Source organism: Oncorhynchus kisutch, linkage group LG3, assembly GCF_002021735.2.
Source record: "Oncorhynchus kisutch isolate 150728-3 linkage group LG3, Okis_V2, whole genome shotgun sequence".
Taxonomy (NCBI): domain Eukaryota; kingdom Metazoa; phylum Chordata; class Actinopteri; order Salmoniformes; family Salmonidae; genus Oncorhynchus; species Oncorhynchus kisutch.
Window position 1 is genome coordinate 23,648,858 of NC_034176.2, and position 14,586 is coordinate 23,663,443.

A 14,586-nucleotide genomic window follows, 5' to 3' on the forward strand; every position below is an offset into this window, starting at 1 on the left:
ATGTTACCAGACACCTTGCCCTGATTAAAAGCAGTGGTTCGCGCCTTCAGTTCCACACGAATGCTGCCATCAATCCACGGTTTCTGGTTGGGGAATGTTTTAATCGTTGCTATGGGAACGACATCTTCAACGCACGTTCTAATGAACTCGCACACCGAATCAGCGTATTCGTCAATGTTGTTGGCTGACGCAATACGAAACATCTCCCAGTCCACGTGATGGAAGCAGGGAGGGACTGGGAGACTAGTCAGGATCAGGGGAAAGATGAACAGAGCAATGTACAGAGAGATCCTTGATGAAAACCTGCTCCAGAGCACACAGGATCGCAGACTGGGGCGAAGGTTGACCTTCCAACAGGACATCGACCCTAAGCACACAGCCAAGACAACGCAGGAGTGGCTTCGGGAAAAGTCTCTGAATGCCCTTGAGTGGCCCAGCCAGAACCCGGACTTGAACCCGATCAAACATCTCTGGTGAGACCTGAAAATAGCTGTGCAGCAACACTACACCCATCCAACCTGACAGAGCTTAAGAGGATCTGCAAAGAAGAATGGGAGAAACTCCCCAAATACAGGTGTGCCAAGTTTGAAGTGAGGTTGTAATCGCTGCCAAAGGTGCTTCAACAAAGTACTGAGTAAAGGGTCTGAATACTTATGTAAATGTGATATTCAAATTTGCTAAACTGTCTAAAAACATGTTTTTGCTTTGTCAATATGGGGTATTGTGTGTAGATTTGTGAGGGGAAAAAACGATTTAATCAATTTTAGAATAAGGCTGTTACGTAACAAAATGTGAGAAAAATTAAGGGGTCTGAATACTTTCCGAATGCACTGTATAATCATTAACCATATCTCAAACTGACACACATTGTCACCAACCAGTGAGATCACAAACAACCTCCCATTTTCACAAACCAGAGAGATCAGCAAATATGTTCACATAATCACAATACACATCACCATACAGAGATTATTAACTGCACCACAACATCATGCAAACCAGTGTGATCACAAATAATATTATATCATAATAAGCCAATCACAAACCACAATATATCATAATAAGCAAATGCGATCACAACTCATATTACATCATAATAAGCCAATGAGATAGCAAACCATATTTATTACATCATAATATAAGCCAATGAGATCGCAATCCATATCATCACAAGTGATAGATCATCATGTAAGCCAGTGAAATTACAAAGCCATATCGCATAAAACTAGTAAGATCGTACAATACTTCCCTCCATCATAAACCTTTGAGTTTACAAAGCATCTCAATCCTCACAGTAATCTATGGCTGTGGTTGTCACTATCTGCCAACCACCCTCTTTCCCATCTCAGGTATCAGGTGGTGGTCCACTGCCCCCAGTAAGCACCCTGACCTCACTCCACAGTCTGTCTGCCTCGCCTTCTCCCCCCCAGGGACTCGTCATGGCCTCCTTGCCCAGCGCCATGAGTCTGGGAGAGTCCGCTCTCCTCATAGGTAACTTATGACATTATCGATCATAGTCTGCTGCTGGAAAATATATGTGCAATGGCTTTACATCCCCTGCTATATTGTGGATAAAAAGTTACCTGTCTAACAGAACACAGAGGGTTTTCTTTAATGGAAGCCTCTCCAACATAATCCATGTAGAATCAGGAATTCCCCAGGGCAGTTGTCTAGGCCCTTTACTTTTTTCAATCTTTACTATTGACATGCCACTGGCTTTGAGTAAAGCTACTACAGCGAGTGAAATCACTGCAAAACTTAACAAAGAGCTGCAGTTAGTTTCAGAATGGGTGGCAAGGAATAAGTTGGTTCTAAAGATTTCAAAAACTAAAAGCATTGTATTTGGGACAAATCATTCACTAAACCTCAACTTAATCTTGCACTAAATAATGTGGAAATTTAAAAGGTTTAGGTGACTAAACTGCTTGGAGTAACCCTGGATTGTAAACTGTCATGGTCAAAACATGTTGATACAACAGTAACTAAAATGGGGAGAAGTCTATCAATAAAGCGCTGCTCTTCCTTTTTAACAACACAATCAACAAGGCAGGTCCTACAGGCCCTAGTTTTGTCACACATGGACTACTGTTCAGTCGTGTGGTCAGGTGCCACAAAGAGGGCCCTCAGAAAATTACAATTGGCTCAGAACATTACTGCCTTAATGTTGCTGGACCCCAGGAAGAGTAGCTGCTGCCTTATCAGCAGCTAATGGGGATCCTTAATACAGTTGAAGTCGGAAGATTACATACACTTTTTCAACCACTCCACAAATTTCTTGTTAACAAACTATAGTTTTGGCAAGTCGGTTAGGACATCTACTTTGTGCATGACAAGTCATTTTTACAATAATTGTTTACAGACAGATTATATCACTTATAATTCAGTGGGTCAGAAGTTTACATACACTAAGTTGACTGTGCCTTTAAACAGCTTGGAAATTCCAGAAAATGATGTCATGGCTTTAGAAGCTTCTGATAGGCTAATAGACATCATTTGAGTCAATTGGAGGTGTACCTGTGGATGAATTTCAAGGCCTACCTTCAAACTCAGTGCCTCTTTGCTTGACATCATGGAAAAATCTAAAGAAATCAGCCAAGACCTCAAGAAAAAAAATTGTAGACCTCTACAAGTCTGGTTCATCCTTGGGAGTAATTTCCAAATGCATGAAGGTATCACGTTCATCTGTACAAACAATAGTACACAAGTATAAACACCATGGGACCACGCAGCAGTCATACCGCTCAGGAAAAAGACGCGTTCTGTGTCCTAGAGATGGGCAAATCAATCCCAGAACAACAGCAAAGGACCCTGTGAAGATGCTGGAGGAAACAGGTACAAAAGTATCTATATCCACAGTAAAACTAGTCCTATATCGACATAACCTGAAAGGCTGCTCAGCAAGGAAGAAGCCACTGCTCCAAAACCGTCATAACAAAAACAGACTACGGTTTGCACCTGCACATGGGGACAAAGATCGTACTTTTTGGAGAAATGTCCTCTGGTCTGATGAAACAAAAATATAACTGTTTTGGCCATAATGACCAAGCCGAAGAACACTATCCCAACCGTGAAGCACGGGGGTGGCAGCATCATGCTAGGTAAAGCTCCGCATTATCTCAGTTCATTGGTCACAATGGCAACACCCATCCGTAGCATGCGCTCCAGCAGGTGTATCTCACTGATCATCCCTAAAGCCAACACCTCATTTGGCCGCCTTTCGTTCCAGTACTCTGCTGCCTGTGACTGGAACGAATTGCAAAAATCGCTGAAGTTGGAGACTTTTATCTCCCTCACCAACTTCAAACATCTGCTATCTGAGCAGCTAACCGATCGCTGCAGCTGTACATAGTCTATTGGTAAATAGCCCACCCATTTTCACCTACCTCATCCCCATACTATTTTTATTTATTTACTTTTCTGCTCTTTTGCACACCAATATCTCTACCTGTACATGTCCATCTGATCATTTATCACTCGTGTTAATCTGCAAAATTGTAATTATTCGCCTACCTCCTCATGCCTTTTGCACACAATGTATATAGACTCCCCTTTTTTTCTACTGTGTTATTGACTTGTTAATTGTTTACTCCATGTGTAACTCTGTGTTGTCTGTTCACACTGCTATGCTTTATCTTGGCCAGGTCGCAGTTGCAAATGAGAACTTGTTCTCAACTAGCCTACCTGGTTAAAAAAAAAGTTGTGGGGGTGCTTTGATGCAGGAGGGACTGGTGCACTTCATGTGGATATATTGAAGCAACATCTCAAGACATTAGTCAGGACGTTAAAGCTTGGTTGTAAATGGGTCTTCCAAATGGACAATGAGCCCAAGCATACTTCCAAAGTTGTGGCAAAATGGGTTAAGGACAACAAAGTCAAGGTATTGGAGTTGACATTCCAAAGCCCTGACCTCAATCCCATAGAACATTTGTGGGCAGAACTGAAAAAGCGTATGCGCGCAAGGAGGTCTACAAACCTGACTCAGTTAAACCAGCTCTGTCATGAGGAATGGGCCAAAATTCACCCAACTTGTTGTGGGAAGCTTGTGGAAGGCTACCTGAAACATTTCACCCAAGTTAAACAATTTAAAGGCAATGCTACCAAATACTAATTGAGTGTATGTAAACTTCTGACCCACTGGGGATGTGATGAAAGAAATAAAAGCTGAAATAAATCACTCTTCTATTATTCTGACATTTCACATTCTTAAACTAAAGTGGTGATCCTAACTGACCTAAAACAGGGAATTTTTTACTAGGATTAAATGTCATGAATTGTGAAAAACTGAGTTTAAATGTATTTGTCTAAGGTGTATGTAAACTTCAGACTTCAACTGTAAATACAAATTCTACACATGCGGGCGCCAGGGCAGCCTAGTGGTTAGAGCGTTGCACTAGTAACCTGAAGGTTGCAAGTTCAAATCCCCGAGCTGACAAGGTACAAATCTGTTGTTCTGCCCCTGAACAGGCAGTTAACCCACTGTTCCTAGGCTGTCATTGAAAATAAGAATTTGTTCTTAACTGACTTGCCTAGTTAAATAAAGGTAAAATAAAAACATCTCAAATGGCTCTAAGTCTGTGCATATTATCAAATGATAATTTCAAAATATATCCACAGTAGTGTATTGTTTCGTTTTCTAGTGATGATCAGAAAACTGTCAGATATCAACTTTAATTGACATTTACAAAGTAGCCTAATCCATGTTTTCCTGGCCTATGTTGGTCAACAGGTCAAACAGTACCTGTCATCAACAACATGGGAGGCGGGTTCACCACCCTTCAGCCAATCTCTTTCCAGCAGCAACTCACACAGCAGTTTCAGAATCATATGGGCCACAGTCCTTTCATGGCAACCATGACAGGGCTTCCATGTCACAGTAAGGCCACAGTGGCAGCATGTTATTCCTTCATTTGCCCTGTTGACATAAATACATGTATGAAACAAGGAATACGTGACATAATAAAACAGCTAGAACTAACAAGGGTTTCATAAAGTATCTCTGCGCCTGTTCTCAATTTCTCCATTGCAGTGTACAGCAAGTCCGATATGTCTCCCTACCCTCCGTCCAGCCTACTGTCCCAAACCATGGTTGTCACTGACAGCAGCAGCCTTGGAACACTGACCAGTCTAAGCGCAGTCAGACAGGTACTGTGAAGCCAAATATGAACCAATATGAAAGTGATGCCATTAATATTCGCTTACATATAGGCTAAGTTATAGGATACAGGTACAGAAAAGTCTAGACTCACCGGCTAATGATCAGAAATAGTATTAATGTGGATTGAATCTGATAATTACTTTTGCATTGGTTAGATTCTGACAACAGACCCTGAGGAGGAGACAGAACCCATCCAGGATGACTCTCTACACCTGCAATCCCCCTCACCTGTGCCAGGTAAGAAACATCACTCTGGTGTGGAATATTTCCGTGAAGATGCAGTTTGACACTACAGGGGAGATTCAAGACATTTAAAAAAAACTTAGCGTGACACATATTTCAAAGTCATTTAACCCATGGTAAAATATAAATATAACCCATGGTATTCTCTAGTTGGCAGTGAAAATAGGGAATTTTAAATGTAGGTTTGTAATTGGAATGTTAGTAGAGAACCTTGAAACTAATAACTTACTATCTCTTTTTTCTAGTTTCCTCTGGGAACTTAAGAGTTTTATCCTCCCTGAAACTCATCCACCTCACCTCCTCTCATCTTCGCCGGCAGACATCAACTCCTACATTCCTGAACATATGGTCTCTACTGCACAGTAGCAACAGAATGTAACTACTATGTAATGTGAAGGGCTGGGGTTAGAGGTGTTTTACAGTAGGTAGAGAACTGGAATAAAGACGCAACACAAATTCACAAAATTTGCAGAAAAACTCCCTGCAGTAACATTTTCCAGAGAAGCCATATTTCCCATTCTGCCAGATACAGGCAGTACCAGTGAAAATGTGGACACACCTACTCATTCATGGGTTTTTCTTTATTTTCTACATTGTAGAATAATAGTGAAGAGATCAAAACTATGAAACTTTGATGCAGTAGGGACTGGTGCACTTCACAAAATAAATGGCATCATGAGGCAGGAAAATTATGTGGATATATTGAAGCAACGTATCGCTGCAGAAAAATGTAGACACACCTACTCATTCATGTGTTTTTCTTTATTTTCTACATTGTAGAATAGTGAAGAGATCAAAACTATGAAATAACACATATGGAATCATGTAGTAACCAAAAAAGGGTTAAAAGGATTCTTCAAAGTAGCCACTCTTTGCCTGAATGACAGCTTTGCACACTCTTGGCATTCTCTCAACCAGCTTCACCTGGAATGCATTTCCAACAATATTGAAGGAGATTCCACATTTGCTGAGCACTTGTTGACTGCTTTTCCTTCACTCTGCGGTTAAACTCATCCCAAACCATCTCAATTGGGTTGAGGTCGGGTGATTGTATAGGCCAGGTCATCTGATGCAGCACTCCATCGCTCTCCTTCTTGGTCAAATAGCCCTTACACAGCCTGGAGGTGTGTTGGGTCATTGTCCTGTTGAAAAACAAATGATAGTCCCACTAAGCGCAAACCAGATGGGAATGGCGTATCGCTGCAGAATGCTGTGGTAGCCATGCTGGTTAAGTATGCCTTGAATTATAAATAAATCACTGAGTGTCACCAGCAAAGCAACATCACACCTCCTCCTCCATGCTTTATGGCGGGAACCACACATGCAGAGATCCTCCGTTCACCTACTCTACGTCTCACAAAGATACAGCGGTTGGAACCAAAAATCTCAAATTTGGACTCATCAGATCAAAGGATATATTTCCACTGGTCTATTGTCCATTACTCTTGTTTCTTCTGCAGCAGAGGTAACTCTGGGTCTTCCGATTGTCTGGTGGTCCTCATGAGACCGTTTCATCATAGCGCTTGATGGCTTTTACGACTGCACGTGAAGAAAATGTTCCTCATTGACTGACCTTCATGTCTTAAAAGTAATGATGGATTGTCATTTCTCCTTGCTTATTTGAGCTCATCTTGCCATAATATGGATTTGGTCTAACCAAATTAGGTAATCTTCTATATACCAACCCTACCTTGTCACAACACAACTGATTGGCTCAACCGCATTAAGAAGGAAAGAATTTCCACAAATTAACTTTGAACAAGTACTATCTCATGATGCTGGTTGAGAGGATGCCAAGAATGTCAAAGCTGTCATCAAAGCAAAGGGTGGCTACTCTGAAGAATCTCAAATATAAGATATATTTACATTTGTTTAACACTTTTTTGGTTACTACATAATTCCATGTGTTATTTCATAGTTTTGATGTCTTCACTATTATTCTACAATGTAGACAATAGTAAAAATAAAGAAAAACCCTGGAATGAGCAGGTGTGTCCAAACTTTTGAATGGTACTGTACATCAGGGAGACTCACTGCCAATTACCAGTCTAGTCACTTGAAGAAGCTGCCTTACTATTAGACAGAACATTTGATTTGAACAGTGTACTTAGTACACAGGGTGTCAGACTTATACTGCTGATCTGAGGTCAGAGATAAACCATTAAACAGCCTCACCTAAATCAATGCCAAAACTGCTGAGCCATTGATCCCCGTTTTACAATGAAAACATACACTCAATGAACAGTTTATTAGGTACACCGAACCAGTGCTTAATTTGTAAATCGGCACCTGGGGGCCTCTGCAACCTCGCTCTTAGGTATCGGAACGCATAAAAAAAGAATCCCCTTCATAATAAAGTATTGTAGGCATATCATCGCATTTGTGTATTGGCATAGAGCAGTAGAGGGACTGACAACAGCTGCACACATGTGGAACATTTTTAGTTGCCTAGGTTCTGGAAAGAAATGTGCCTTTTATAAATGCATTTCTTGCAATTCTGTCATTTTGTACATGACTGGAGACTTGACTGGAGACTGGAAGAACATTTTTTAATACTGCACAAATTATCTAAATGACAGGATACTTTGACACTGACAAACTGAGACCAATGAAAACGACTGTATCATAGCCTATGCTTCTGGAGACATATTGTAGGCTACAATATGAGGAGGAAATTATAATCCACTGACTCACCATGCACAGCTCACTCGCTGGTGACAGCCGGTGTCAGTGCAAAAAGCCTCTCGCTCTAGTTTTACTTTGTAAAACACACACGCACACACCTAGGCTATTTCACTTTGTAAAACAATATTTGGAAGTTGATCAAATATTTTCGTAGCCTACAGCAGATAGATTAGTCTTCTATTCTCAGCAGGAGCCATTTGCTTTGCAACCTGTGTTTTCCTGCGATTGTATTTGAAATATTGCGAAAGGCCTGTTTTGTCTGCATGCTTTTCACTGAAAGATTTGCCACACATTCGACTGTAGGCTATGCCTTGTTATTGGGCAACACACAATCCACAGCTTGGTTATATTTTTTAAGAAGCTATTGATCCTCTGTGGCTAAATTATACACTGCGTGCACAATTAGGATAAATTTGGTTGTTTAACAAACAGTCAATCCAAAATGTTATTGAACCTCAAACCTGAATGTTTAACAAAGGAAGTGAGTTTTGTCTGCAGAATTATTAGGTAACTAAATTACAAAAAGAATTTCTCCCAACTCACTTGTTAATTCTCCATTTTTAGAGTAAGTGTAACAAATAACACAAAATGACAATTAAATAAAAATGTTGGCCTTTCTAAAATATTCAGTGACCAATATAACCACCCTTCTTTTCAACAACTTCCATGAGCCTTCCATCCATGAAGTCTGTCAGTTTCTTGACCTATTCATGATCAACTTTCGCTGAAGCAGCAACCACAGCCTCCCAAATGCTGTTCAAAGAGGTGTATTGTCTTCCCTCACTGTAAATCTCACATTTGAGAAGGGCCCACAAGTTCTCAATAGGATTTAAGTCGGGTGAGGAACGGGGCCAGGTCCTTATTCGGGCATCTTTGAGGCCCTTGCTGGCTTGCCAAGCAGTTGAGTACTTGGATGCATGTGATGGAGCATTATCCTGGATAAAGATCATGGCCTTCCTGTAACACTGCTTGAAGAAAGTATCTTCCAGAAACCAGTAGTAGGTTTGGGAGTTGAGTTTCAGACCATCTTCAACCTGAAAAGGTCTAACTACCTCATCCTTAATGAAAGCAGCCTATACCAGTACCCCTCTTCCACCTTGCTGGCACCTGACTCCCATCCATCAAGTCACTCTCATTTCATCTGCCCATAAAACCTTTGGGCAAAGAAATACCTGAAGACAGATTTGTCAATCTTGACACTTCAACTTGTGAATCTTATTCAGTGGTGGTCGTGTTTCAGCCTTCTTGACCTTGGCCATGTCTCTGAGCACCTGACACCTTGTACTTCTGGACACTCCAGGTAGGTTGCAGTTGTGGAATATGGTGGCACTGGAGGATAATGGGTTCCTGGTAGCTTTATGTTTAATTCCTATCAAGTCTTCTGCCGCTTTTCTTCCCCATGTGTTTTTTTGCGCCCCAGTTGACTATTCGCAAACACAACGTTTGATTGTCCGGTGGTCACGCCTCAATAGTTAGGTATTTCAAGTGTGGCTTCCGTCTGAAAGGTATTTTACCATTTTTGACTTTTCAGTGTCAGTTAAATCTCTTTTTTGGCCCATTTTATCTGAAGTAATGAAGCTGCCTAATAATTATGCACACCTTGATATAAGATGTTATTCACTTTCACCACACCCTCCCTCATTACACAAATACATATCACCTGAAAATGATTAAATCCAATAAGCATTCAAGTGCATATGGTTTGCAATTGGAAAATATGCATAAAAATAATAAGATCAGAATACTCACTTACCCAATAGCTGTGCACGCAGTGTAGTCCTTTTCATTGTGTAGTAGAGTATTCTGAATTATTTCATTTCTTTCTGAACAGACAGCAGTAATTCTATAACTTCGGCAAATGTATTTCAATAAATCAGATAAATAATTGCCACTTCCTCTTGTTTTTAGCTGATAAGGAAAGGAACCCAGTGTGGTTGTCTGCTGCTATAGCCCATTCGTGGCAAGGATCGACAAGTTGTGCGTTCCGAGATGCCCTTCTGCGCCGTTATATGTCTATTTGTGGCCCGCCTGTACGATTCTTGCCATTTTCCGTCAACAAGCTGTTTTTGCCCACAGGACTGCCACTGACTGATGTTTTTGTTTGTTGCACCATTCTCTGTAAACCCTAGACACCGTCAAAAGCCCAGGAGGGTGGCTGTTTCTGAGATACTGGATCCGGTGCACCTGGCACAGATGATCATACCATGCTCAAAGTCGCTTAGGTCACTCGTTTTGCCCATTCTAACATTCAATTGAACAGTAACTGAATGCCTCGATGCCCGTCTTATATACCAAGCCACAGCCAAGTGACTCACTGTCTGTACAAGCGATCAATTTTTGTGAACAGGGTATTGTACCAAATAAACTGGCCAGAGTGTGTACGTTATCAACAGAGAATTGTTAATAAAAAAGGATTGTAGCATCCTGCTCATAAACTTACATGTAAGTCGAATTCAGTGTAAACGACGTCCTTTACGAAACAAGGCATAGAACAAATTGTGTTTTGGGTAGAGAAAACGGTCATCAAATATCTTGTGAAAGACTTATTTCACATTTCTGAAAGATCACATTGTTATTTTCTGGAATGCAATCTACATAGTACAAAATTGCTGTGATATAAGTGTATGACCTGACCATGTTATAATCAGTGATAAGATTCCCAAGTACTCACAAGTATGGAACAAACAGCCAACATCCCAAATAACAGCACACAAGTCTCTCAGTGCTTTTATACTTCATCTGTGCCTTTTTTCTTCTTCTTCTTCTTCTTCAGGGGTAGAATGTTCTCTTCTGGCCTCTTCTGCTCCTCATCGGATTTAGCATTAGGTGAGGATTCTCCACAGTGCTCTACCTCTCCACACTCCCCCTGGAGAGCTTTCCTTTTCTTATTTTTCTTTGGGACAGGGCTGTTATTATGGTCCTCTCTTTCTGCCTCCTCTCCTTTGTTGTTCTTCTTCTTCTTCATTTTCTCTGAGCTGGGGGACTCCGGCAGGGAATGTGTAATCTCGCTGGGGAGAGCTGATGATAGGAGGTCTGTGACTGACACTGCTGCCTCTCTCAGTCTCATCTCCATTTCACTGTCACTGTCACTAGAATAACATTGCAGAAACAAACATTTATTACAGTATGCAATGCTACTGTATAAGGATTCCTCCCAACGTAGAAATGAAGGTGACATCAAACCACCTCACACATCCCAATGGTTAAAAGGCCAGGCCTAAATAGAACAAGCATCACCTTGAGCTGGGGATGGGCCTGCGCCTTACAGGAGGAGGAGGGGGATCAATGGTAAACTCTCCTGGGACAGATGTGGTGAACAGCCGGAAACCTTCAAAACCTAGAAATAAGATCAAGACCACAACCAGAATCTTCATCACATCTTTTGTAATTACTGTACCAGTTTCAATGCAAACCAATTTATGGATAAACCCTCACCATCTTCACATTTGGTTGACTCTGTGCAGGGTCTTGATGTTTCTGCAGATATCACTGAAATACAACTGAACATCAAATTTCAAAGTTGGATGAAAGTAGGTGACTGAAAAGTAGACAGGTGATGGTACATGAGGCAAAGGCTATAACAGTTTGATGTAGCTAGCTAAAATAGTAAAACTGATGTTGATTAACATTTTCCCATGACAAATAAGAAATACCTGTCAGGTCCAGGAATGGCTGAAGAATTGCAACATTTACCTAGAACTAATGCTGCAGATAGCAATACTGGGTGATTTGAAAAGTCATAGTCAATCGGTCAATAATATAATAATTATTTTAGAAAAAAATGTTTCATTAATTTATAATCTGTAGAAACGATGAGAATACAAAGGTTCAGTACTTTTGTGAAGCATCGCAGCACAGTTGAAAAATATATGGCAAATAGAAATCCAAAATGGATGGTGTTAAGGGATAGATAGGAGTGGTTGAATGGAACTGAAGGGTGGGACTAATAACAACAAGATAACAAATATAAAACATGTGTCTGTAAAAAGTATATAGGTTCAGAACTTTTGTGAAACAGCACAGTTACAATAGAAATCAAACTGGATGGACATCAGAAATAGAAGGCCAGGACGAAAAACAAACAAAATATAACTATTGTAAAATAGATTGTCTGTAAAATATGTAGAGTATGTGTAAACTGAAGGTAAGCCTAAGTATTATTGTTTATTAGTTTACTCCAATTGGGGAAGGGGTGGTAGGTTTTGCAGAGAATAATAAAGTTATATTCTAAATTTAAAAAAAGTGTGTGTGTGTGTAATATAATATATATATATATATATATATATTTTTAGCTCAAAAATATATGGGGGATTGGAAATAATGTAATATTGATGGAAGCAAAAATCTATCTAAATAAATATATATTTATAAATAAATATAAAATAAATACCTGTCAAGCAGAGCCCCTAATTTCTTTGCAACGTGCGCACGGAACTCCGGGGTCGTCTGCAACTCGTTCCCATCATGTTCATGTTTAGATACAGCCACACTGTTGACCATGGTATATCATAAAACAGTATAAGCGTTGCTGGTAAAGCGAAGCTTGATACAAAACCTCTACTCACGATGAGTCAAAAAGATGGGATAGCAGGATTTCAGAGTAAATTAAAACTTACCGACGGGATTGCTTGACATTGCTTACCCCATCTAAAACAATAGTAGTTACTGTTAGGACGTTGCTGTCGTTTTGGAGAAAGATAGATTTGCTCGTTGGCTCAAGATTTCACACACTTAGCTAGCCATCTCCCACCCCACATTTGTTGTTATGACTAACTGTTAGCGTTAGCCAGATAACTACACTATGGGTCTTAGCTAAAGCAAAGGTACACTAAAGTTTGGCCGAATTTACCTGCCGGGTTGGCATTGTGTGTTCCATATGTGCCAAAACTCCAAGCTGCTTCCTTAAAATCTTCATCTTCACTGCTTGAGTCTTCGGCCATCGTCCCAACAGGAGCTGACATGTTGGATCGAGCACGTGTGGCTACAAAGCAATGCACTATGGGTAATTAATTATTTCAGGGCAAACGGTTGTCACAAGTTCCCCAGCCACAATATCCAAATTGGCTATGTATCGTAAACATTTATAAAAACACAAATTAGCTTTTTGGTCTTAATTTAAGGTTAGGCACAATGTTTGCAACGTGGTTAAGGTTTGGTTTAAATCTTATTTTAAGATGATAAATTGTAGAAATGGACGTGGTATAGCCATAATTATGACTTTGTGACTGTGGTAACTAGCGGCGACAAGGGCAAACCAGCACGCTACAATGGTTAGAGTTTGACGAGTGAAACCAACATTTTTCTTCAATGACTTTTGATAATTTCCCCTTCGTTCTGCAGAATATAAAAGGCAATGTTAGGTGGGCTTCTAGTTCTTACCAGATCCTCACTAAGTAGACATCCAAAGATGTAGACAATAGTATTTGATATAGAGTCTATGGTTCCTGAAATGTAACATTCAAGACACCACACTCTGTAGTCACTGAGATGTCTGACAAAAAACACATTCATCTATAGGCAAAAGTACAATATTTTCAATAAAAATCAATGGGGTTTCAATTTACTCAGTATGTGGGTCCAACTAAATAAGAGTGAAAAATTATATCAGTAGCGACCATTTTGTAAAATCCATAATTAGTGTTAATTTCAAATCAAACTTTGCCACATGCTCCGAATACAAGTGTAGACCTTACCGTGAAGTGCTTACTTACAAGCTCTTAACCAACAATGCAGTTCAAGAAGAGTTAATCAAATATTGACAAAAATAAAATAAAATAAAAAGTAACACAATAACTAGGCTATATACAGGTGGTACAGGTACCGAGTCAGTGTGCGGGGGTACATGTAGGTGGGGGTGAAGTGACTTTGCATAGATAATAAACAGCGAGTAGCAGCAGTGTAGAAAACAAATGGGGGGGGGGCAATGTAATAGTTCAGTGGCCATCTGATTAATTGTTCAGCAGTCTTATGGCTTGGGGGTAGAAGCTGTTAAGGAGCCTTTTGGTCCAAGACTTGGAGCTCCGGTACCGCTTGCCGTGCGGTAGCAGGGAAAACAGTCAATGACTTGGGTGACTGGAGAGTCTGACAATTTTATGGGCTTTCATCTGACACCGCCTATTATATAGGTCCTGGATTTCAGGAAGCTTGGCCCGTGATGTACTAGGCCGTATGCACTTCCCTCTGTAGCGACTTACGGTCAGATGCCGAGCAGTTGCCATACCAGGCGGTGATGTAGCAGTCAGGATGCTCTCAATGGTGCAGCTGTAGAACCTTTGAGGATCTGGGGACCCATGCCAAATCTTTTCAGTCTCCTGAAAGGGAAAAGGTTTTGTCATGCCCTCTTCACGACTGTCTTGGTGTGTTTGGACAACGATAGTGTGTTAATGAGGTGGACACCAAGGAACTTGAAACTCTCGACCCGCTCCACTACAGCCCTGTTGATGTTAATGGGGGCCTGTTCACCCCGTCTTCATCAGCTCCTTTGTCTTGCTCACATTAAGGGA

General features: G+C 40.6%; 1 protein-coding gene and 1 pseudogene across 3 annotated transcripts; one reads left to right on the forward strand and one right to left on the reverse strand.

Moving 5' to 3' along the window:
• The window catches only part of LOC109878534 (hepatocyte nuclear factor 1-alpha-like), a 23,102-nt pseudogene extending 17,091 nt beyond the window's left edge, over positions 1-6,011 (forward strand).
• Positions 4,805-13,080, reverse strand: LOC109871785 (protein CUSTOS-like). Of its 3 annotated transcripts, XR_004208607.1 has the most exons (7): positions 12,933-13,080; positions 12,700-12,730; positions 12,474-12,572; positions 11,519-11,583; positions 11,321-11,420; positions 10,755-11,172; positions 4,805-4,912 (listed from the first exon to the last, which is right to left on the reverse strand). XR_004208607.1 is itself a non-coding variant. In XM_020462780.2 (6 exons), the coding sequence occupies exons 1-6, from the start codon at positions 13,042-13,044 to the stop codon at positions 10,812-10,814; spliced, it is 768 nt and encodes a 255-aa protein (XP_020318369.1). In that variant the 5' UTR covers positions 13,045-13,079; the 3' UTR covers positions 7,829-10,811. The 3 variants fall into 3 exon arrangements, 1 of the variants encoding a protein (XP_020318369.1); XR_004208608.1 differs by lacking the exon at positions 4,805-4,912 and having other exon boundaries at positions 7,829-11,172; positions 11,519-11,572; XM_020462780.2 differs by lacking the exon at positions 4,805-4,912 and having other exon boundaries at positions 7,829-11,172; positions 12,933-13,079.
• Between the last annotated feature and the right edge of the window lie 1,506 nt (positions 13,081-14,586).